This window comes from Choristoneura fumiferana, chromosome 6 (genome assembly GCF_025370935.1).
Source record: "Choristoneura fumiferana chromosome 6, NRCan_CFum_1, whole genome shotgun sequence".
Classification (NCBI taxonomy): Eukaryota; Metazoa; Arthropoda; class Insecta; order Lepidoptera; family Tortricidae; genus Choristoneura; species Choristoneura fumiferana.
The window spans coordinates 10,319,850-10,344,989 of NC_133477.1; the positions used below are offsets into that span (position 1 = coordinate 10,319,850).

At 36.3% G+C, this 25,140-nt stretch overlaps 1 protein-coding gene and 1 long non-coding RNA gene across 2 annotated transcripts; both read left to right on the forward strand.

The window, feature by feature from the left end:
* The first annotated feature begins 12,629 nt into the window (after positions 1-12,629).
* LOC141429006 (aldo-keto reductase AKR2E4-like) lies at positions 12,630-22,063 on the forward strand. Its single transcript, XM_074089141.1, has 7 exons — positions 12,630-12,711; positions 14,829-14,921; positions 15,710-15,883; positions 18,117-18,233; positions 19,074-19,241; positions 20,249-20,446; positions 21,619-22,063. Exons 1-7 carry the CDS (start codon positions 12,652-12,654, stop codon positions 21,856-21,858), a joined length of 1,050 nt encoding a protein of 349 aa, XP_073945242.1. The 5' UTR covers positions 12,630-12,651; the 3' UTR covers positions 21,859-22,063.
* LOC141429008 (uncharacterized) lies at positions 12,718-13,182 on the forward strand. Its single transcript, XR_012451496.1, has 2 exons — positions 12,718-12,888; positions 13,015-13,182. It is a non-coding gene; the product is annotated as an uncharacterized lncRNA (long non-coding RNA).
* Positions 22,064-25,140: the final 3,077 nt, after the last annotated feature.

A 25,140-nucleotide genomic window follows, 5' to 3' on the forward strand; every position in this document is an offset into this window, starting at 1 on the left:
AGTTGTGAAATTAAGTAGCGAGGTAATTTTCTCCTACTCCACTCGCATTTTAATGCGAGCAAAGTTTTTCTCCAAGTTCCGAATAATACTTTCACCTTAGATGAATGATTGGTCTCGCGCGCTCGCTCGACTAGATACCGCGCTACCTAAAAACAAAAGGTTCGTGAATGCGGCAACTCAATATTGTAGTGTGCGTAAGAACGGAGTTTAAAAAAATGACGTCTAAAAGTGCCCATTGCGGCCTATTTACTGAATAAATCATTTGAATTTGAATTAGATAACAGAATTTGCAAGGATACTAGTGTGCGTGACGAATTGTGTTGCCAGCTGCTCCACTATTACCCGAATTATTGGGAAAATAAATTATTCTGTGGTCTATTAAGTTACTGGTTACAAAATGTATCTTGGGAAATACTTAGAAGTTAAGAAGTAATTAAGAGTAAATGTATTCATATGTTTGTGTATAGGTTAGGCGTAGGTTTCATCTTTAAAAATATGGTAGGTATGATGTAGTTATATCAATGATCAGGCCTCACTTTTAATTAAAAAATATATATATTTAAGGACATTCAATATTTACAAATTATTACTAAAAATTCATGGACTGAGTCACCAGCTAAGAAGTTTTGCGTAGTTAAGATAACACGTTGCACCTATAGTTAAACCTAATATAATGTACAGGTTAATTAAGACTAAAATATATTTTTTTTTATAAAATATATATTCATATATGCATACATACATACTTACATACATACGCTTGAAAAACATAACCCTCCTTCGGGCAGTCGGGTAAAAAGTTAACATTTGAGGAAAATGGGTAGAAATACGAAAAAAAAATTTTATATGTTTCCCGTAATACCTAAGTAAATCAGCTGATTGGGCTTTTTGAATGGGAACACGAAAAACATTTTTAATTTTAAGACACATTCACCCCTTAATTAAATAATGTCGGATAACAATTTATACACCTTCAGTGTATAATATCACAAAGATAAACATTAAATAATATAGAACTAGGTTATGTATAATAATTACGTTTACTTCAATAAAATAAGTTATTAAAATTTATCATCATTTAATGATGATAACAATAAAATTCAATTTATTAAAATCTCAACCACGGGGAATTTGATTCTTGTGTACGCGGCAACACAGAATGGCGTTTAGGGTTCATGTTATTTTAATTTGTAATTTCGAAATTATACGATATTTACTGATGGTATATGATCCTAGTGTCCTTGTTATTTCTTGTAGTATTATTTTTACACAGTTTCACTGCGAAAACTGGCATTTTACTTCGGTTTATGACCAAAATTTAACAAAAAATTCGGTACATGCACCTTACGCACAGTTTGCAACGCGACTGACTCGCCTCGGGCTCGGGTACGCCGAATTCGGCGTACTATTTGTTGGCGCATTTGACAAGTACACCGGCGGTATCTAGTCGAGCGAGCGCGCGCGACCAATCATTCATCCAAGACTTTCACAAATATGATTTCAAACATCTGACACACCTTATGCTGTCGCGTTCCTATTTCAAGTCTTTTCTAAAGCAAATAAACAGACCTAATTTGATGGCATGTTTAATGTAATTAATTTGAAGTTGAATTATTTATAAACAAATCAAGATGTCTCTCACTCAGCTTTGATTTAGGGAAATGAACAGCCGAGTACAGTCGCCGCCCCATGTAAAGTAAGCCTCGGCGCTGACGAGCGAACTTCGCCCGCTGAAGTAGCAATAATAAATACACTCTAATTTAACTTCGCAACAAATGAAGGCAATTAGGTTGAACATAACAGTTTTATTTATCTAGTGGCAAGCTCGTCGGTGATTTGTACATCTAATTTATGTGTTGTTTGTTGTAGATCATGGCTACTTCTCAAATTATGTTTACATATCATAAAATATCATAAATTTTTGATTGGAAGTCAAAATAATTCAAACTTTGTCTATCGCTCATATATTGTAAAGTTGGGTGCCCGAAATGAGAGACCGGTTGGTTTTTGGACTTTTTACTCCGAAGCCGATTGCAATGGAACAGTGACAAACAAACTTAAAAACCTTATTTATATTGATGCGCGATACTAGCGCCACCACATTTTGTGTTTTATTTTGTAACTTCTGAGGTACATGAATGTCAACGGGCATCGATCATTTTGATTAATTAGCAAGCTATCTAGTTCAGCAGATGAACTATAGATGGCGCTGTATCGAACATATATCTATCAGTAAGTGTCTTTGACAACGTGTAAATGTCTTATTAAATTGTGAACGTCGTTACACGATAAACTTTAACAAAGAAATGGACGCCTTTGAAGATTCGACGTCAGAATAAAATCTTGTTCTTAAAATAGGACCATTGTCTGGGTCTGTTTTCCAGTTCCGTTTAGTCGTTACCTAGCGATGAAACAAAATTACCTGCCTGCGGTGCAAACGGCCGAGAGTTCCCTCGGAAGACGAAAAATTAATACGTAAACGTAACGTACTTTTCTTGGCGAGTGAAAATAAAGGACGCGGAGTTATAACGAGAGAGAATTGTAACAACCGACGGGAGCAATAAGCGGGCGAGTTGCGGCTGGTAACGTTCATGAAACTTTGACCATAACGGAGGCCTTGTACGATTAAAGTAATATCCTCCTCTAGACAAGTTCGTAGTGCACCCGTTCCCGCTGCGCCAGTAATGTGTACTAGATTCCTCGTAAACTACTTGCAAAGTGTCGCCTCTGAGATACAATGTACAGCGGGCGGTCGTACGGCCGCCTTACTTTTTCATGCTGTCTACCGAGTCGTCCGCCACAGTATTAAACATTTTTTACCAGTTAACAGCGTTTCAGCTATGCACCACATGCCGGTGAACATAGAATACCTACATAAAGTACAAAATCGAATCGATGACTTTTTGTGCAGTTGACCAAAGTTTTTTGAAATTTGTGTTGTTGAGTTTGGTGATATGTAAGTTATCTTACTCATAAATCATCATTACTGAACCTAACATTAACGACTGCAATATAAAAGAATGTGATTCGAAAACCATTAATTTTCGTATCGGAAATACTCTTACCTAATTTTATATTCCCGCCAATTTCTGTTACGCAGTCAAATAAGCGACATGAAACAATTAAATGTTTTAATGAGATTTTGTAAACAACTTGGGAAACCGGCAGCTACCGTCATTTACACGCGTATGTGCTACGTAAAATATCAGAGCAATTTGACAACACGAGCAGTTTCATTCAAACGCTCAAACATGCGGAACGGGTAAAATGTTGCCAATAAAAAAGGTCAAACGGATAGCCCCAGGCCCGATTTTCAATATCTCACGACAGTCGCAGGTAGAGGGTGTATTTTTAGGTGAAACCTGTCGAATACATCCTCATTTCGTTCATCAATTGCATCTTTCTTCAGCGAGCATGTGGGGGTATTTTAGTAGCTGGAGTTTGTCTCGTGATTGCTCTACAATTCAGTCTCTTTTACTCCACGTGTATAATATTTTGGTCTTATTTCGATTTGAAGTAAAACTTGTTAACGTTACTTTCATGTTCAAGTTGCTGGCCGGAAGAGCTGATATGGTTATATATACGAACAGCTTAACAAAATCAAAATCCTTATGTATTGCTACATTTGCATGCATTTATACAGGGAGTGCGCTGTCGGCTATAGATGTCATGCGCCGATGCCGCCTGCATTCGACTTAGATTCGGCAATAACCATTCTCATTGTCGATCGAACGGTCTCTTGGAGCGCTGGATAGCTGTCGACTGCATTGCTTGGCGGATACGTAGATGGCCCTTATGTAGATTTTACTATGAATGCAATGAGATCTGAACCCGATTTACCGGGTTACCGTCATTGACTTTAAACCCGTTGAAATGTTCAGATAACTTTCGTAAATAAAATACATTAACCGAAGTAACATTAGAAAATAAATGATTATTTGATCATTATATTTTCTTACTATCTATCTAAGTACCTACTTAGCCTGATTGAATTGATTTTATTGCCAGTTTCTCTTTCGCAGTAAGTGTATATAAATTAGTTAGTAGGTACTTCTAATCAAATTAATATAATTTTTCCTGGAACGAAAACATTATCTGACTAAATCCAATGGTACCTACCTACTTACACGGCAAATTGACTTTTACAATCACAAAAATTGAAAATACAAACTGAAATATAGATGCACAGAAAAACCAGAAAAATAAGACCAACACTGGGAATCGAACCCAGGTCCTCGGCATTCCGTGCCGCGTGCTATACCGCTACACCACTGCTGGACAACGGTACAGACACGAATTTCCCCTATGCACAAAAAAAAAGATTCCAAAAAACCAATCTTAATTTTACAATCACAATCGAAATCCAATAATCTTTTTCTTCTGTGACATGACTGAACTCCAAATAACAGCTAAATTTATTCCAGTCCCATTTTGCAGGCTCACAGAAACTAATCCAGTTTGAACAGGCCGAGATACAGGAGTCTGTATCGAAGTCCGTTAGATTCATCGTAACGGGCGATGCTCCGGGATGCGAGAATAGGCACGGAGACCTCCCCCAGATTGCGACGTCTGCATGCATCCTACATAAATAGTATTCCAAGTTACCTAAAAGACATGAAACTACAATCTCCTCACGTATATAGTACGTAAAGCTTTATAATGTAAGTGAAATACTGCTAGTCTAATAGTAAAATGAAAATCTTTATTTTGCGAAGGATGAGAATGGGTCGACGGACTAACATGAAATAATTAAGGTAACACCGTGGTTCTAGTAACAGACACGCATTACGGGGCTGGGAAAACTTTTTACACGTATGAATAACACCGTCGTTTACCTGCAAACTTTATTGAAAATCGTGCCACCAGCGATCCGTTTTACCTTTTTTTATTATCGGAACGTTTCACTTGTTCCGCATTGTTGACTCTCATGTTAGCTCATTTTTATTTTTCGAAATTAAATGACGTAGGTATATATCGAAGTGAGTTCATGTTAAAATATTTTGTTATCCAGTGTCGATTCACAATGTTTGCGAGCTACGGATAAAATGTGCGCCGCCGATTAGTAATTATTTATTTCGGTTGCTCCAAGTCGAGGTTGGTCCGTATCTCTAGGAACGATTAGTTCCCCCATTTAAATAAATAACGCTTATTTGATCGAGATCCAAACGAGCGCCTCCATAGGAAGGAAGAAACTACGCGACGTGAAAGCGAGGAAGGGCCACGCTTTGTCGGTGCGTATAAAAGAAGCAGGTGCACAAGGGTAAATTTCCGCCAACGAGAAAAATTCCTTACGTGAGACGTGAAAGGAAAAGGTATTTTCTAATAAACACAGACCTTGGTAGGCTTTTCTCGATCCCTTAATAGTATTTAGCCGGGAGATACTTTTGTATTAACAATGCTTAATTGAATCGAGTTAATCTTTGATAATTCATGTTACTATATTGATATTTGATTAAATATTCACATAGTTTTTTTGCGAAAGTCATTAGTGTGGGTAGAAAAATAAGCTTTTAGCAGCGTCATCGCGCTAAGTGGGTGCAGCTCGCAGGTGGCGGGCGGCAGGCGGCAGGTAGGCCGAGGCAGAGGTGGCCGCGGCAGCTAGTGCAGTGGCTGCCAGGTAGGTGGTAGTAATTGCGCCAGTGCAGTGGAGTGCGACATCAGTAATTGCTCGGCGGGGGACAGTGACAGTCGCCTGATGAATGGAGCCGGCGGAAAATTCACTCCGCGGAAAAACTCCAGACATTTCTGTAAATTAAAACTGTAGCGCGAACCTGATCTTGTTATCCACGTAGATGCTGCTCGTATAATTCATTCGCTTTATTTTTGTAGCCGTAATTGGGCTTTTACTACGGACGTATGAAAGAGAGTAATACAAAGTAGAGACTTATGGTTTTATACTAAGGTTGAATAAAAAAAAACAACCATATAACTCTCTAAAGTTACAAACCTGTTTTAGCAAAATATATAAAATAAATAAATATCACGGGACACTTGACACCTATTGACCTAGTCCCAAACTAAGCAAAGCTTGTATATACTATGGATACTAGGCAACGGATAAATATACTTATATGGATAAATACATATTATGAAACATCCAAAATATACATTTTGTACAAAATATTTCTGTATCTGGCAAAGTAAATGTCAAAACAATAGATTTACCAGCTGTTTCACCATCCATTTATTAAATTTATCTGTCGATAAAGTGATGCCGTCTCTGTTTGTTTTGTTCGAATAGACGGAGCTGGCATCATATTTATCCGTCGAATTAAATTAATCAATGGGTGGTGAAACAACTCCTAAGGCAAACGAACAGGCCTTATATTTTTACACTATTCGTATTTATAAAATATGATACTAAGTACTACGAATTGATAAGCACCCGTAGGTGTAGGTATAAACCAAATGATTACTTAAAGCAGGTATCTTATAACTAGTTCTCAAACAACGGAAATAAACCTGCTTATTTACAAAATACACGTCTCAATAGGTTAAAGACTCTTGCTTATCCTTGGACGCAAATCTAATACCAACCTTAATATAATAAAGCAACAAATTTAATGTGATTATATTATAAATAATCCTGTGCCGACGAACTTGTTTGATGATTACTGAGATATTCCGGCTATGTCTACAATTGAAATTGGGTCTATATTTGTAATTTCATGAAAATGTCACTAGCATCCACTATTTCCAGTAAAGCTATTTCAGTTGAAGCAGCGCACTGCAGGCAGGCGGGGTATTTTCATCTTCGAAACTATTTTCCCAACATAATAATGTGTTTGACGTAACACTTTCTATTATGAACCAAATTTTTTTACGAATAATTGTTGGTATTCACCAGGGGCTAGTAAAAGGTAGGGATGTGGCTAGTTGTATGGGAAATTTAGTATGCAATGTATCCAATGTAACGCGAACTCTTGTAGGTAATAGATTGTTACCTTTACTGTTCTATTTGGGCACGCGGTGCGCGGGGCACGGCAGGTCAAAGAGGAGTAGTTCACTCTAAAACAGAGCAATACCGCCCACACCCGATACATTAACTTCCAATACCTCTGAGCTTAACCACGCGAAGGGTCCACATGTAATAATTTATTACCCGCTTGCTTCACTCGGGTAAGAGCAGCTCGCGGCCACTGTTGGTTTGGGCTCGAAACAGTCGAGCTCCGAAATTAGACCATTCCTACCTGTCAGTACCCGATATCGACCGGTGATAAAAATACAATGGAAATGGAGCGGGAACAAAAGATAATTAAGCGATTTCATAAAACGGTTATAAGCATACTTTAAACGAAACAAGAGGGAAGTAGCGGTTATGGATTTTAACGTACCTACACCTCAAATATATTTTTACTTTTATTATAATAGTACCTTTGCTTGACGATATAATAATATAAGGCACAGATTGCAATGGATTTTTTGTATTATCTTCATAAAAGTTACCATATTGCCTGAAGCAACGGATTACCATTAAACAGCCCGGCGCCCCGTGTAGTGCAGCACGCTAACCAGGAACCTAGCTCTGATTGGCTCTAAATTAAAGTCGATCATCTATGTGCGGTAACGTACAACGAGCGACATTTCGAGAATTTAAATTGCATTTGGTCCTCTCTTTTATATGTACTGCGGCAAAATGCCAGCCACTCGTTTTTACCTCCAAGTGGACGGACAGACTAAAAATGTATTTTAGATAAATCATGCTGAAATAACGTTTTGAATTTTCTGTATTTACGGTTTCGGAGATAGACTTTATGGCATGGGCAGCATCGTTCTCAGAAAACGTATCAGTGACGTATCTTAACGGAATGCTGGAGCGGCCTCGTGGAATGTTTAATTAAGAACCAGATAATTTTAGAATACTGAAACGAGGAAAGGCTTATTGTGAAATAATAATTGAAAACAGGGTATGGGGCAGTGAATTCTTATCAATAAGTAATTAAGTAGATATCTATTTGGGTTGTTAAGTGTTTTTATTTATTTTAGCTCTGCTTTTCTCGCATGTTACTTCTTCTGAATCAGAATCAAAGTAATTAAAATCAAAAAGTTGAACTTGCCTAGGTACATGTAAGACCTGTTTACTTGTTTATCTGTTCCATGAATTTATATTTTTTCTTTTATTTGAGGTCTTCTGTGTTAGAGTTTAAATAAAATATAACACGTAATAGTAGACGATGTTTATTGTGCGGAAGCACATCTTGAAGTAGATCACAATGGATATGTCAATCATTACGTGTTATATTTTATTTAAACTCTAATAGGTTATGGGCTATCAATAAAGAAGATATAACATAAATATAAAGATAAATGTAGTGAATAAATGTGTAAAAGTACAAAATGTAAATAATATGTAGACAAATTGAAATAAGAAAAAATGAAGATGTAAAACAAAAGTCGTCGAAAAGTGTCAACTGAAAAATAAAAAACGTCAAGAAAATAAAAGAAAATGGCTTCGTCGAATTTTCCGCAACTAAAAGCTGAAAACTTTAATAATTGGCTTTACCGTGTAAAATGCGTTCTAGATGAAAAGGATTATGGAGTATTATACAAGAAGACGAATGTAAGTAAATTAAATAAGGAAGAGATTAAGAAAGCCAATGCAAAAGCCAAAAATATTATTGTTCAATGTCTCCCAGACAAATATTTAAATATAATTACAAAATGCGACAACGCAAGGAATATGTTAGACATATTAAAAGAAATATTCCAGAGGAAGAGCGTTATATCTACCATACTTTTAAGGCGAAAGTTAATAACCTAAAACAATCACCAGACCAAAATTAGAAAACTATTTTGAAAATTTTGACAGTATAACCAGTGAATTAGAGTGTGCTGGAGACTCGTTAACAGAACGAGACAAAATCGCTTATCTACTAACAGGCCTACAAGAGAAATACGACCATGTAATAACTGCTATCGAATGCAATACGGGGTTCCAAGAAAGTACGTTAAAACTAGATTTCGTGAGAGCTAGACTACTGGACGAAGAGCTAAAAGTACAAGAAATGCCAACCAACAACAGTCAGGATACAGCATTCGTTACATGTTATACCTGCAAAAAACCAGGACACCTATCAAGAGACTGCTACAAGAATGTCTGGCATAGCCGAGGTCGCGGACGCGGACGAGGAAGAACGAACAACCGTTACCAAAGATACTCACGTCATCCCAACCATTATGGAAACATAGCATTCGAAGAAACCGGACAAAAGCATTTTAATTTTTGGACAACAGGAAAAATCAAAGAACCATCAAGACCTACGAACGGAAACATAGAATGGGTAATCGATTCAGGATGTACAGAGCATATGATTAACGAAGATTACGAAAAATGTATGACCAACGTCAAAACTTTAGAAACACCGATCAAAATTTACATCGCAAACGGAGACTACCTGATGGCCGAGAAAAAAGGTTGCATATTAATGAAATGTAACGATGTGACAATAAATTTAGAGTCGTTGATTGTCAAAAATCTATCCTTCAATTTAATGTCAGTGAAGAAAATGGTTCAAAATGACTTTCACGTAATTTTTAGCAAACAAAATGTAAAAATAGGCAGGAAAAATTCTAATATCTATGTGTTTGGTTCTTGCATAGGTAATTTATTTCTATTAAATGCCGAAATATGTTTAGCTACTTGTAGCGCAGCTTTAAGTGACGACGACTTGTGGCACAGAAGATTGGGTCACCTCAACCGAAGAAGTCTACATTGGATGCGGCTGCCGACTAGCAACAAACCCTGCTCTCCTTGCATGATGAGTAAGGCGACGCGATTACCTTTCGTACCTGTCAAGAGGCCACGTTCAACTTACATAGGTGAGTTAATACACACTGATATTGCAGGTCCTCAACGTACACCGGTATCAACGGAGAAATATATTACCAAGTAATAATAGATGATTTTTCACATTTTTGTTGTACATATCTTTTAAAACGTAAAAGCGAAGCCACTGCCAACTTAATCGAGTACATTCGGAGATTAGAGATAGAATACGCAACAAAAGTAAACAAAATACGATGCGACAACGGCAGAGAATTCAAAAATAACTTTTTTGAACATTTTTGCAGAGAACGAGGAATAAGAATCCAGTATACACAAGCGTATTCGCCACAACAGAACGGTGTGTCAGAAAAAATGAACAGAAGTTTAATGGACAGGGCAAGGACACTGCTAGTAGAAACGAATTTACCAAAATATCTGTGGGGTGAAGCAATTTTATGCGCAACCTACCAAATAAATAGATGCCCTTCGACAGCTGTAAACTTTAAAACGCCTGAAGCCATTATGAGAGGTAAGACTGACTTATCGAGATTACGAGTATTCGGTAGCAAAGCCTGGGTAGTAACTATGCCCAGAGGCGACAAACTAGAAAAACGAGCTAAGGAAATGCGAATGATTGGATATGCATCAAACGGTTACCGCTTATGGGATCCGAAAGCAGACCTTATATTAATATCTAGAGATGTACGATTTGATGAGAATGATTTTGTATACGAGAAAAATATCAAAGAACAGAATGATCAGAGAATAAGTAAACAGAATGATGACGAAGATGATGAAATAGAACAAAACTGTAATAAACAAACTACGAATGAAGAGGAGCAACCAATAGAACAAGATACAAGCGACGAAGTACGAAGAGAAGCACAAGAAGCACCACAAAGGCCACAAAGAGATAGGAGGCCACCACCTCGATTCGAAGATTATTACACAGCAGAAGAGGAAATGTATGATGCAAATATAGCATTTTCTCTAATAGCGGACTCAGACCCGCGTAGTTATAAAGAAGCTGTAGACAAAGGAGAAGAATGGAAAAAAGCAATAAATGAAGAAATAAAGTCACTTGAAGAGTTGAATACCTGGAAAGAAGCTGAATTACCTAGAGGAAAGAAAGCCATAGATACAAAATGGATATTTAAGACGAAACAAGATGGAAGAAAGAAAGCGAGATTAGTAGCTAAAGGTTTCCAGACGGATAACATTCACAATGTTTATTCACCTGTTGCAAGAGTATCGACAATAAGAATGATGTTTAGCCACGCAGTACAAGAAAATTTTCCTATGAAACAACTGGATGTTCAAACTGCTTTTTTGAATGGATATCTGCACACAGAAGTGTACATAAAGCCACCAGAGGGCGTTGAGGTTTCAGCGGGAAAAGTATTAAAACTACAAAGATCGTTATATGGATTGAGAGAAGCTCCAAAATGTTGGAATGACCGATTTCATAATTATATAGTAACACAAGGATTTGAACAATCGAAATATGATTTCTGTTTGTACTACAAAGCCAACGTATGGCTACTTATTTGGGTTGATGACATTTTAATAACGGGAAAAACTACAGAGATAAAGAAAACAATAGAGAAGCTGAAAGAAGAATTTAAGATAAGAGATTTAGGTGAAGTCAGAGAATACTTAGGTATAGAAATAAAAAGAGAACATGATAAGCTGAAAATTAGCCAAACTAAATTGATTGAGAAAGTACTAGAAAAATTTGGAATGACGGATTGCAAAGGAACACAGACGCCTATGGAACAAGGAACTCCAATCAAAGAAGAAGAAACTGTAATTGATGTGCCTTATCGTGAGTTGATTGGATGCCTCATTTACATCTCCACGGTCTCACGTCCAGATATTACTTTTGCTACGTCGTATTTAAGCAGATTTCTAGACAAGCCAACAAATACTACGTGGACATCAGCGAAAAGGGTATTAAGATATTTAAAATTAACTTCGCACAAATGCCTGACATACACGAAGACGCAAGACAAACAAGTGTTGTGCTATACTGATGCTGATTGGGCGAGCAAAGTCGACAGGAAAAGCGTAAGTGGTTGTGCTATTTTTCATAATAGTAATTTGGTATCATGGTTCACAAAGAAACAGCAGACAATCGCTCTATCGACTGCAGAGGCGGAGTACGTGGCAGTAGCCTTGGCTACAACGGAACTCGTCTATTTAAAAGGTATATTATCAAATTTTGGCTATGATGATATTAAATCGTACTTACACATCGATAATCAAAGTGCTTTAAGAATGATCGACTGTAATGAAAACAGTAACAGAACCAAACATATTGATATAAAATATCATTTTATCAAAGATTGTTACAATAAGAACATGTTTAAAATGTCATACGTTCCAACTAACGAAAATATCGCGGATATATTCACTAAGCCATTGGGCAGTGTGAAACACAATTATTTTGTAGAAAAACTTAAAGTATTGTGAGTTTATTTAATGCTGAAGTGTCAATGTTTATGTTAGTGTTGTTAGTTAGTACTAGTAATGAAATGAATAATAGTGCTGTGTATGTTTTATGAGTCTGTATATTTGTATTACCCCTGTTAATACTTAATGATTGCAATTTTAACTGAAGTTAATATTGAGGGGGGTGTTAAGGTTTGTTGTTTATGTCTAGTAAAGAAAAATAATATTGTCATGATTGACATATCCATTGTGATCTACTTCAAGATGTGCTTCCGCACAATAAACATCGTCTACTATTACGTGTTATATTTTTATTTAAACTCTAACATTCTGCGCGGTCAGTCTTGAATGCGCCGTATCTATTTTCAGATTTCCAGTTTTATCATTTAGCGCGTTTCTTAATGCCAGCAGTACGTGCGAGTGTATCACGCAAAATGGTCGTCACGGCCAAGAGCACGGCTTGTTGCTTATCACTACTGTTTTTGATCAATCAAGTTTGTGTTTTTTTTTCTTTATTTCTTACATCGTGTTTGATATTTGAGAAGTTTATTGTGTACCTATATTTTTCTTTCTTTTAAATGGCTTGTTGTTGAGAATACCTTTCTATGATGACATTCGCCCTTAAATTATTACTTATATCACCGGCAAATTAACAAAGTAACGTGAAAACGGTTAGTGACATGTGTGCTTATTTACTCGTAGTTACAAAATATGTAACCTACTTGTTTTCATTTTACAAAATTAGAGTTCCTGTGAAATTGTGCGAAATTACTGATGTATTTCAATTTGGATTTCAGGGTGACATTATTGCATTTCTTTAAATAGCCTACTACCACTGCTGGGCAAAAGCCTCCTCTCTTGACCTCCACAACTCCACTTCTGATGCTATGTCAGGCCAGTCCTACTTAATGCATTATGTCGAACAAAAATGTATCAACGACAGAAAGCATATTTAAGTTACATCATGTTAGTCTCAATATAAATTATTTGTAAGGAACTCGTTTGAGACTAAATTGTTCAGACTGTTTATTAAAGATTGGTTGATTCTTTGCACAACTTTATTTACATATATAACAAAAGATATACTTATGCACGAATACCTAGGTTTATACCTACTGTGTTCTATGTTTTATATTTCGTAACATGTGGGTATCAGTGATATTGATATACGTCGTCAAGATTAGTCTCCTGCCACACTTGCGATATGCCACCAACAAGTTAACTGGAAAATTGGCAGTGTATCGGGTGTGGGCGCTATTGATCTCGCAATATCCGTTACCCATTTCAAAGTAATACGGCAGGTTTAGTTCATTCATACGAATTCACAGTTTTCGCATGAATGGTTATAAGTACCGTATAATATAAGCACTGTGAAAGGCTTAACTTAAAATCGGAACAGGCTTGCTTCCAGCCTAGGAGAATGGCCGACGCGTAATTTTGTATTGGCCAGCGAGGAACATTAATCGCGGACTCGAATTGCGCTTGACAGGTTTTTTTCGCCCATTCCGCGTTTTTTGCCATTGTGCTTAAAAGCAAATTACAGATCAGGTACATAAATTTTAATTTAATGAATACTGCGGTCACGCGATGTGTTATTTTTTTGCTCTCGATAAATAAACCTTAGTATCTAATCAGTTGAACTCTAGCTTTGCCAGCGTGTACTTATTGGTCGTATCTTAAAGAAGGTCCTATTACAGGGCGCGCAATGTAATTGACCACTATCATTATTGTGTAAGTGTAGGAAGATCTCGGGCGGATCTTTGTAATAAGACGTTTGGCATCCAGGAGTTCAAAACAACAAAGATAAGATTTTGAACACGAAACTACCGTGATCCTCACTCATATTAATATATGTTTCGGGCTAATCCGTAGCCTTGCTCGCGTAATTACGCGAACAGAGCGGTGGCGCGCAGTGCGCGTGTTGCAGCAGCCGAGCCGCCAAGTCGCGTTGCTCCTAAGAAGAAGGGCTACGGACTAGCCCGAAATATGTTGAGCTAAACTCGATTTAAGACGTGAGTTATCCGGGTCAATATCATTTAAAAAAAGGTAAGATTCACCTTTAAAACAAAGTTTGGCTTTGCCAGCCATATTCGGGCACGTAATAAACAAGCCGAAAGGTTCGCCTTTGTCGGACACGACATGAAGCACATCATCTCACAGAAATAGGGCACACGATACAGAATATCTCTCTCAGGTAAATTGATGAGCTCACATGAAAGTGTTATTTTGGGAGCGAAATTTTAAAAAGCCAGTACCTGGGTGTAAATTTTTTGGTAAATAAATACTCGGAGAGTTTAAGATAAAAAGTGATGTATTTCTTTGTTCTTTTTAAATTCCGATTGGATTTCTATTTTTATCTTCGAAAATTAAATCCAAAAGGTGGCATGTGAGTAAAATTCGACTTTTGAGGTTTGATTTTCTGTCTGTCAAGGTCTGTTTGTACTAAGTAACTTGTTACTAGTGAAGCTAAAATAACAGTGTTATAACAACCGGAATAGCTGCTTTTGAAATAAAACTTAACATGTTAATTTAACCACAGTTTTGGTGGTTAAGATTTAGTGGATTAGACATTTATCAAAAAAGTGTGTATTTTTATTTCTGTTTTTTGCAGATAAACGGTGGAGAATCATTAAAATATAAATTAAACGACGGAAATGAAATACCGGCTGTAGCCTTGGGAACCAGTTTGGGGCATTTGGCAGATGTAAGTTTTATGAAGTGAAAATACAGCGTGTATTTTTGATACTACCTCAAACTTTAAGGGTAGTCAGTGAAGGCCCTGATAATCACATTTGATTATGTTTTAGTAAACAAAAATGACTTATTATTTTCCTTACAAAATTAATTAGCACGCAATGTATCATTACGTGATACTGCTTTGTTTTTATTAAAAACGTCGCACTTGTTGACGTGACAGCTGTCACGTTTCTCTCTCATATCAAATTATTGTACGCATTGCATTACTGCTCGAAAATATTTCAAAAATTAATTACGCTCTGGTAGTTAACTATAAGCTATCAATTTGTTTTGATATCGGTTCACAGCACTTAAATCTTCGTCTGGTTACAGTTGGAGGTAGTATCAAAAATACATTGTAGTATAGTAAATAAGTTTTATAATCTGTGTTGGTACCTACTAAAATGCAAGCCTAGATGCCATGTTCTTACGGTTTAGTGTCAGCTATTGAAAAAGTTACTAATTAGACGAATAATGTAGAAATACTCATTTATTATAAAATACTCAAAAGGATGTCTAATTTAAATGTTACCAGTGTAGCATAGAGAGCAATCGCGGCAGTCTATAATTATAGTGACAATTTGTCTAAATTCTCAAAACCATAGAAAGCAATCAAAGCTTTTACTGAAATTCTCTCACGTCCGCTTCAATTTAACGCCTCAAAATTGTTTTACGTTACCGAATATACATCGTATGTTGTAAACAAATGTAAAGTGAAAATTGACAAGTCCGGGTCTTGTTAAACGTCGTCGACAGGGTACGCGGCTGCTTTCGACGAACCACTCGCTGGCGCGCGCCGTACAATGGGCCCTGGAGACCAGCTATCGACACATCGACACGGCGGCCCTGTACCGGACAGAGGACGAAGTCGGCCTGGGGGTGAGGAGCTTTGGAAACGACAGACGCGGAGACATTTATGTCACTACTAAGGCGAGTATCTTAACTTTCGACAATAATGGAGACAAACCGATCGAATTGTAAATTATTTAATTGTCTAAATAATTCTGTCACTGGAAATTTCAACCGTTTCTCATTGCTCTTAGCCAAAAAGCGTATGGCTTGAAGTTGTAACTGTATAAATTTTGTCTATGTATTCTGTTTCAGAAAGTTACGGAAAGCTTACATTTTTTAATAATCTAGTTATTTGTGCAACAAGAAAGCAAAGTTGTTTTTTGCTGCGAGTGTTGAATTTGAATCCTGAGCAAGTGAAGGATTCTGTAATTTAATCACGAGAGTAGCGAGTGATTCTAGGTTAGAATCCTGAATGCAGCGAGGGATTCAAACACTCAAGATACAAAAAAAACTGTGGTCTCGTGTAACACATACAACTTTTCACCTCAGCAGCGTGAACATAAGCGCAAACAAACAATATAAAAAATATATACCTAAATAACATATTATTATGGAACAAATATAATAATCACATTTAAAACATTTACTCAAAAATGATACGTACAGCCGCCATTGCATCTTTAAAAAGTCACCAAAAAGTTAAGAATGCCAGGCAATGATCAAAAGACTATAGTGTATACAAGTAGAGAGGTTTTGAATTCGGAACGAAAAAGTGTCCAGTAGGTACAATACAAATCTCATACTCATAACATGCATTGTAATTTGAAATTAGAACTACTTGTAAAATATGTCATATTTTTTAATACTTACTGCAAAAAGCCTCATCTTTGGGTCATTCAAAATTTAGGTTGAGCAATAATCGTATAGTTTGCAGGTGGTAGGACCTTGTGCAAGGTCCGCCCGGATTGCTACCACCATCTTGCTCGCTAATCCTGCCGTGAAGCAGCAGTGCTTGCACTGTTGTGTTTCGGCGTGGAGAGTAAGACAGCCGGTGAAATAACTGGCACTTGAGGTATTCCATCTTATGCCTCTAGGTTGGCAACGCATCTGCAATACCCTGGTGTTGCAGTTGTCTATGGGCGGTGGTGATCTCTTACCATCAGGAGACCCACTTGCTCGTTTTCCATCCAGTCGAATAAAAAAAAAAGTTTATTATAAATTATATTAAATATGATTTTATTAGGATTTCTATTAAATAAACATAAATAGATCTGTTGCAAATTCATTCAATTTGACAAATATTATATTACAACTTTAAGAAGTAGACAGTATACGGAACGCTTTTATTTGTACATCTTATTATCCCGTGTTCTGTTATTTTCATGTGTTTTATGTACAACATTGACATTTCGGAAATATTTTGTTTTCATGTAATTTATTATAGTTATATTATAAATTTAATTTTAGATTGTAATCAAAACATTTGATCCTATCTCTCGCTTTTTGCGTGTTGAAGTGAAAGTAACAGATCAAAATAAAGTTCAAATATTTGGAATTCAGTAAGTAGACCCAGCACTATATAATTAAAAAAGTTGCTTTAATAAATAAATAAATAAATATCATGGGATACACTTGACACCAATTTGACCTAGTCCCAAACTAAGCAAAGCTTGTACTATGAATACTAGGCAACGGATAAACATACTTATATAGATAAGTACATACTTAAATACATATTAAACATCCAAGACCCGAGAACAAACATTCGTATTATTCATACAAATATCTGCCCCGGCCGGGAATCGATCGAACCCGGGACCTCAAGCTTCGTAGTCAGGTTCTGTAAGCACTTGGCCATTCGTCTCACTTTGTCTCACGGAGTGAGCAAAATGCGACTTCGCTCACTGATTTTTAAAAGCAAAACCTGCCTGTTCGAGCTGCTGAGGTGAAAATAATATTTGCACGTAATTGAAAATTCTAAAACAAGAGATATAATAATATATATGTCAAATAACTTTAAATTCAGGACGGGACTATTTGTGTAAAAGTTACACAATCTACAAACTGTGATTATATTACATTAACAGTTTGTTAAAGACACTAATTTAGTCGTTATTGTGACTTTCGCCTCGCAAAATTTTTCGAAGTCTACTTAACTTGTCTAGAAATGTTATATTTCCCTCCATTATATTGTGGCACGCCATGGCTTAGCGTCTTGTTAAAAACTCTATATTTTGCTATAATTAGGTTCGTATCTGTGTAACCAGCGAAAACTGTCTCAGGTAACACGCTATCTTTCATGCCCCTCGGTCTAATAGCATTTCTTTGTCGTGGCGAAACATTAAATGAGTTTTATTTTATTTTACCGTAGTTATGGAACGATGCTCACGAAAGAAACGAAGTGATTCCAGCTCTGAAGAAGTCGTTAGAGCTGTTACAAATGGACTACATCGATCTCTACCTCATTCACTATCCAATGGCGTATAAGGTATGTAGGTCCTACAGTCTTGATTCTTTTGTTTGAAAAATGAGAATCGACACCATTGACCGTGTATGGCTTGTATACTTATTTATTTGACTAACGAAAAACTTTCAGATTATTCGATGGACCTCATTAGGGTCCGATTAATTAAGTTTTTTGCCGTGCTTCCATTTAAAACTCCTTCCTTCCTTTGTTAGTATATATGTAATTGCAAATTTTCTAACAGGACAAAGGTAAATGACTACATTTAAAAAAATATCATTAAATTATCTTCTTAATAACTTCGAAGGTGTCAGCATAAACTTTGTAAGCAGGGCTACAGACTTCGAAAGTTATTCGCTGTTTTTTCATTTTAAAATCGCTGGACGCTTTTTAACTTGGTACAAGTTTTCTACAGAAATTAGTTTTAAGAGCTACGTCGTTTGTTTTAATTGTTAATTCCATGCTTTCGAAATAGTTATTCAGACGGCGGAAAGTAAATTCAAGATGTTTTACTTTGCAATCGTAGTAGAAATTTGCAAGGTGCGTTTACCTCTGTTATTTCGAGCAACAATGTTTTGCATAAATTAATATCATTCAACTTATTGGCACAGCTCGATGTATGGCAAACTTCAACTATATAACGTATGAGATATGTCGTATGATAAAGTCATAAAATACAGACGTGTCGGTCATAAACTGAAGCTGCACTGTATCAAGTTTTCATATTTTATCGATTTATATAAATTATAAAAGCTATTTACTGCAAACGCACCCTTCTATTTTTATTACCTACCTGCCTGAAATTGCAGTGGAATATGTACATCGTAAACAGATACATTGACGGTGCAATTCGCACTTTCGCAGAGTGATGGCAGCATTAGTTTGACTGATTACTTGGAGACGTGGAAGGGCATGGAAGATGCAAAAGAGCTAAACTTGACCAGGTCGATAGGCGTATCCAATTTCAACATTACACAAATGCAAAGGCTTTGGGACACCTCTAGAATAAAACCAGCTGTCTTACAAATTGAGGTAAGCACACATTCATGCTTTTAAAATGCATTGTGAAGCTTAAAACTACGCCGCAGAAAGATTCATATCACGCGCAGAGTTTTCATGTTTATAAATGATTCACTTCAACACTTCCTTTGTGGAAGAAATCATACTTGAGGCAGAAAAGTAGGCTATTGGAGCCGGTGTTGTATTTAATCATGAGATCAAACGACGTAAAAATATACATAATACGCTTAACTATCTTTTCGCCCACGACTTTTTCTGCATTTTTATCGTATATTTTATGATACAATGATTTTTTAGGATATATCGAGAACTGAATTTAACTGGGTTTACCGGTAACACTAGATGGTTTGTTTTAAATTGTATCTTCTAGACTTGTTGACCCTCGGTACCTATTTATCTAGCTTATTTATATATTTCAATTAAAATAATCTTTGCTTAATTGCACTTACGTTAGTTAAGTGTTCCGACCGAAAAGTTTACAAAGTAATAGAAAGAGATACCTTCACTTTCGTATTATGTATATGAAGCTCGGAAATAGGGAATTCTAGTGTAGATTGAATAAGCAGTTTATCGTCAATTCACCAATCACCGCCGGAACTTACCTGCGAGGCTGAGGCATGTAAAGCTACGGGTATGCACCAATATATACACGTCTGGTCTGGCACAAATGCCACTAATGGAAATAATTAATCTTAATACGAAATATATGTGTAAACGTATTTGTGACAATTTGTGTATCCTGGTGAACGTTTTTTCGGTTTAAATTGAAAACAACTATAACAAAGAAGTAACTATACCTAAAGAATAAATAAAACAAGACCCCTAGGCCAAAGTAAAATGTCACATATTTATATAATTAATTTAATTTACCCACTTTCACTGGGGTTTCCTTACGGTTACGATTGAGAAACTATTTAATTTATTTTGACAGCTCGAACATTGCTTAAATAATAATTTATGGGTCGATAATTAGTACACTACATCTGTACAATATCTTATATACACGGAACTCTCTACAGGTGAACCCAACGATAACCCAGTCGGAGCTGATATCGTGGTGTACTTCTCATGGCGTCGTCGTGATGGCTTACAGTCCGTTCGGCGCGATTCTCGGTCGAAAATCGAACGCACCTCCGCCGAGAGCCGATCATCCGATTCTGAAACGTATAGCTGGAAAATACGGGAAAACTGTCCCGCAAATATTAATTCGGTATTTGGTAAGGCTAAAATTTTCTTAAATCTAATTCTGACAAGATATTTTGGACTGAATCTATTTTCATTCATGTTAAAATGGCAAATAAATTGGTCAGAGCATTACCGCTACAGCTCATAGTAGGTACACGATATTACACCATTAATTGTTTAAATATTCCTGAAATATGTTCGTAATTTGAAAAACAAATAAAATTCTGACGCACTAAAATATGTATGTATGTATATAAATGCTTTATTATACATAAAACACAACAATAATAGAAAAAGAAAACAACAAAACAAAAAGAGTGCAAAGGCGACTTATCCCTAAAAGGGATCTTTTCAAGCTAACATAAACAAAATAATTCTACGCATAAATAGGACATAAATAGTTAAACATAATTGTGGTTCTTTGAACTCTGTACTTATATTATGTAACTTGTCTCAAATTGAACCGATAAAATTAAGCCGATAACGTTCTTTGATGGGGTCAGGCCGGTCTCACAATATTTGTGAAGTATTGGTTTAAGCCGCACATGTTTACAGTTGCCATATTGTTCAAAACTACATCAAAGGAGTAATTGACAATCTCTACCTCCGAAATAACGGGTATGATATTTGACTTTAGTTTCGATACTATTTACTAAAAACAAATATTTGATCCAGCTCTAGCTTAGTAAGGTACTCGTAACTTTGTCCCTGAACATTTCTGGTTCTCGACGTTTGGGGACTTACAGAGGGCCTACTCTGAAAATCGAAGTTCGTATCGTACCATCCCTCTCACTCTAGTATTAAATAGTATAAGCGTATAGAGGGACGGAACGATACCAACATCGATTTTCGAATTTCGTAGTAGCCCCGCTGTTTGGGACCAAACAATAACTACGTTGAGTCAGCTACGATAGCATTGATAAAGTTTCTAGTGATTAAACACAGAACCCAGAAAGCAGTAATTTAAGAATAATGTTCAGGAGAACACAGCTAATTTACTAGTCGATTTAACTTAAAATCGATATCAAAACAGAGGGGCTACTACGAAATTCGAAAATCGAAGTTCGTAAATATCGTACCATCCCTCTCACTCTCGTTTTAAATAATTTAAGCGTGAGCGGGACGGCAAGTCACAAAGTTGGAATTTTGCATTTACCTACTATTATTATTTATTTATTTCTTTAAACATATGGCCACATTTCAGGTGGATCGCGGGTTGGTGGCGATACCTCGTTCTACAAACAAAGAACGTATCCAGCAGAACATCGACATTTTCGACTTCAGCCTAACTCCTCAAGAGGTGTCCGAGTTATCCTCTTTTAACAGCAACTATAGGCTCAGAACTCCGGCCAAGTGGTACCCGCACCCATATTTCCCATTTGAAAAGAAGAATCTTACCACCTCTGAAATACAGTACATTATAGAACACAGTAAAGAAGATTGAAAAACGCTTATTTTTACCTAGTTTAGCGTCCATGCTGCAGAAAAACTTACAGTAATAATTACGGACAGCATAAACTGCGTACTAACTGGCCTTAGTTCGGGCATAGACATCCGCAGAGTAATGTTCCAATTCAATCAATTCATTACGGAATCTATAAAGTAAATGTAAGAAAAACATGTTTTAATAATAAAATATTTGGTAAGCCTGTCTAACTTCATCATCATCAGACCCAGGTACCATTCTTGGTCAAAGTGCACCCTAAGATTATTCTAACAAGCCCAAACATGGCTAGGTTACGTTGTTCTGTTTAGAAATTCCAGTGTCTGCCTGATGCTTCATCATCAGATCTGCTCGATGGTAACTTATCGTATTGTCATCAAAACTACACAAAATTGCCAGGTTTCGGATTAAAAATTAAGTTTGAAGATTCTGTTACATACATCTTAGATACATTAGATAGTTACGAGTGAAGCTAATAATAAAGGCGTGTTAAAATCAGCCAGATCGACCGAGCCTTTCTGAAGTGATAATCTGTCATAATTGAATCAATCAATTTTTTATATGAAGGTAAGTATATAGATTTAATACAACGAAAAAAATAATCAAGGTGGATACGAGACTCACTATGAAATTTTAAGACATAAATAATGTATTAGTTGTTTATAATACATTTCGCAAATAAGATACGTACTGAAATTAATATATATCTTAAAATCATTAAATCGACATACCTAACATAACAATCTCATAAATTTTATCATAGGTAGGTAGTACTTAAAGCTTCTTCAAGTAAGTTGCATAATTATGAAAGTTAGATTTAAACGTACTCTTGTTCTAGTTCTTAGTTTGGCTTTGCCAGCCATATTCGGGCACATAATAAACACGCCTAAAGGTTCGCCTTTGTCGGACACGACATGGAGGACATCATCATCTTTTAGTTCTAAACGACAACTATTTGAGCGTAGGTAACATTTTTGTTTTTATGATTTAAAGGCGGGTTTTGTTCCGTGCACCTTGATCCTCGCTCTGCTAGGGTGGCTAAACATCTCGTTTCAATATGGCTTGTTTTAGAACCTTGTTGAACAATGTACTATTAATAGTTGAAATTTTATTATATAAAGTGATTAGTTAAATCAGGGTTTCTTAAAGTGGGGTCCACGGACCCCTTAGGGGTCCCTAGGATGTGTAAAAAGGGTCCGCATTAGGTCAGTCCATAGATGAAGGTGTGTAACGGGTCAGTCTGTAAACATAATTTATTAGGAAATGTCCAAAGATTTTTTTGTGACTGCAAAATGTTTGCATGTCATCACATCGCTAGTTTCTCCCTAAAATAAAATTGACCAAACAATCAAGTAATAAAACAAATAAAAAGTAATAATGTAAACATTACCTATTTATGTTTATCCATGGGTTTTACTGGGTCCCTTTGTTTTTTTACGGCGAAGCCTGACTAATCTCAAAAAGTATACGTATTATTCGGGCTTCCGTCCATGACCGGCTGATTCCGTCCCCATCGCAGCAAATCTACCGTAATAAGCTATTATTTTATATACGCCCGTGTCTATAATACCAGGATTTACTTCTTGTTTACTTCTTATTCACTCTTATAAGTAACTTTCGAACACTGTGCGTTTTGTCATCTAGTGAAATTTTTACTATTTTCTTATTAGCTACGTACGTCCCGCGGGAAGTTTGCATTTTTTGAACAATAAAATTAGCCGTAGGTATGTCACTCACTGAGATAATAATTGACCACTTCTATAAGTGAAAGGTTTTTTATTTATTGTCTAGTTTTGAATTTATCCGTTGGCAAAAAATATACGTTCAATATTTTTTTCTTTTTAAATATAAAAAATGTAATAAAATTGATATTTTAAAGCGAAAGTTATGAATCTCTCGGGTCAAAACTATTTCGATTTTGAAAACCCAAGATATCTGTGTTAGAATTAGTCGAAAAATAAAAGGCACAAAATAATAAAATCATTGTTCGTTAAAATCATTTCGACAATATTCAATAACAGCGTTGTTTTCCTTTCATCTCAGTTTGTAGCCACTTTAATTAAGCACCATCAGCCTTTCAAAATTTGCACGCAGGTTTCATTCGAGCCATCAGCGCTGGAGAACAAACAAGAGAGAAAATATTGTGATCGCGAAAAGATTTTGTTCGCCAACTCTAGCATGTTGAAAGCAAGGGTATCCTAATGTAGGTAGAGATAGAGTTACTTGCGGGAGTTACTTCGGATAGCATCGTTTATTTGGCTCTATATTTTTTATAGTTGCCTATGTAACAAGTGTATTTTTTTATATCAAGTTCTATGAGTATAGTAGGTACTTATATATGTTTGTGATGTGTGTTTTACAAATATTTTGACACATTCGTTACACACTTGGAGCGTTGGCAAGTGGGAGGTACAATACAGTACGGGAATGTTAATGATACGGGCAATAGGAAGTGCTTCTTCGTTCTGACATTCCCGCAATCTACAAACATAACCTGTCAAGCAAGTTTCGAGATGGCTGCTCTGCTCACTGATTAGGTTGATTACGAATTATTTCCCGTCGCCGATTTTCCCGATCAAAGATTTAATAAAGTGAAATTAATTTCGTGTTGTTAAATCGAGTACTAAAACTTCAAATTAACCGGGAACGTCGTGGGGAGGGAGAACACGATTCCAATAATTAAATACCTACCCACCTTACCACAAAGGAGTTGTGTTAGCCTTTTTAATCTTCTTAGTATTATGTAATTGAATTCTTTTGCCCGCGGGTATAAAGGAAATGCCGTAGCTTTTATCTGAGCCTTGCGGCTTTTGGATCACCTAATTGATTGGGGCGCGAGCTGTTGATATTATAGCCGCGCTTCGGGAGTAATGGTCCGGCGTAATGAGATGCTAGTTAGTCAGCTATTTACACTGGCCATTGACGGACGTGGATTTAAGGCGCATTGATGGCCGCTAATTAATTAGCTGCTTGTTTTCTTTTTTCTCTGCCGAGGTCTGAAAGTGCCCCATCATGTAATTAACTGACATTATTTTTGAAGAAAACAAGGCTGACGCTGTTATTTATTTTGTAGAGCAATTTTAATAGAGCTTGTAGGTATTTACAATAGTTTACAAAGTTTAACCATAATATTTTAAGTATTTTTTGTATTTATTTTTAGTTACGTAAAAAAATACTGCTACAGAAAAACACATTTATGATAGGTATATCCACAGTGGTGGCCTAGTGGTGGCCTCTGCTTGAGAGGCGATACGTCTGCCTCTCAAGCAGAGGGTCGTGGGT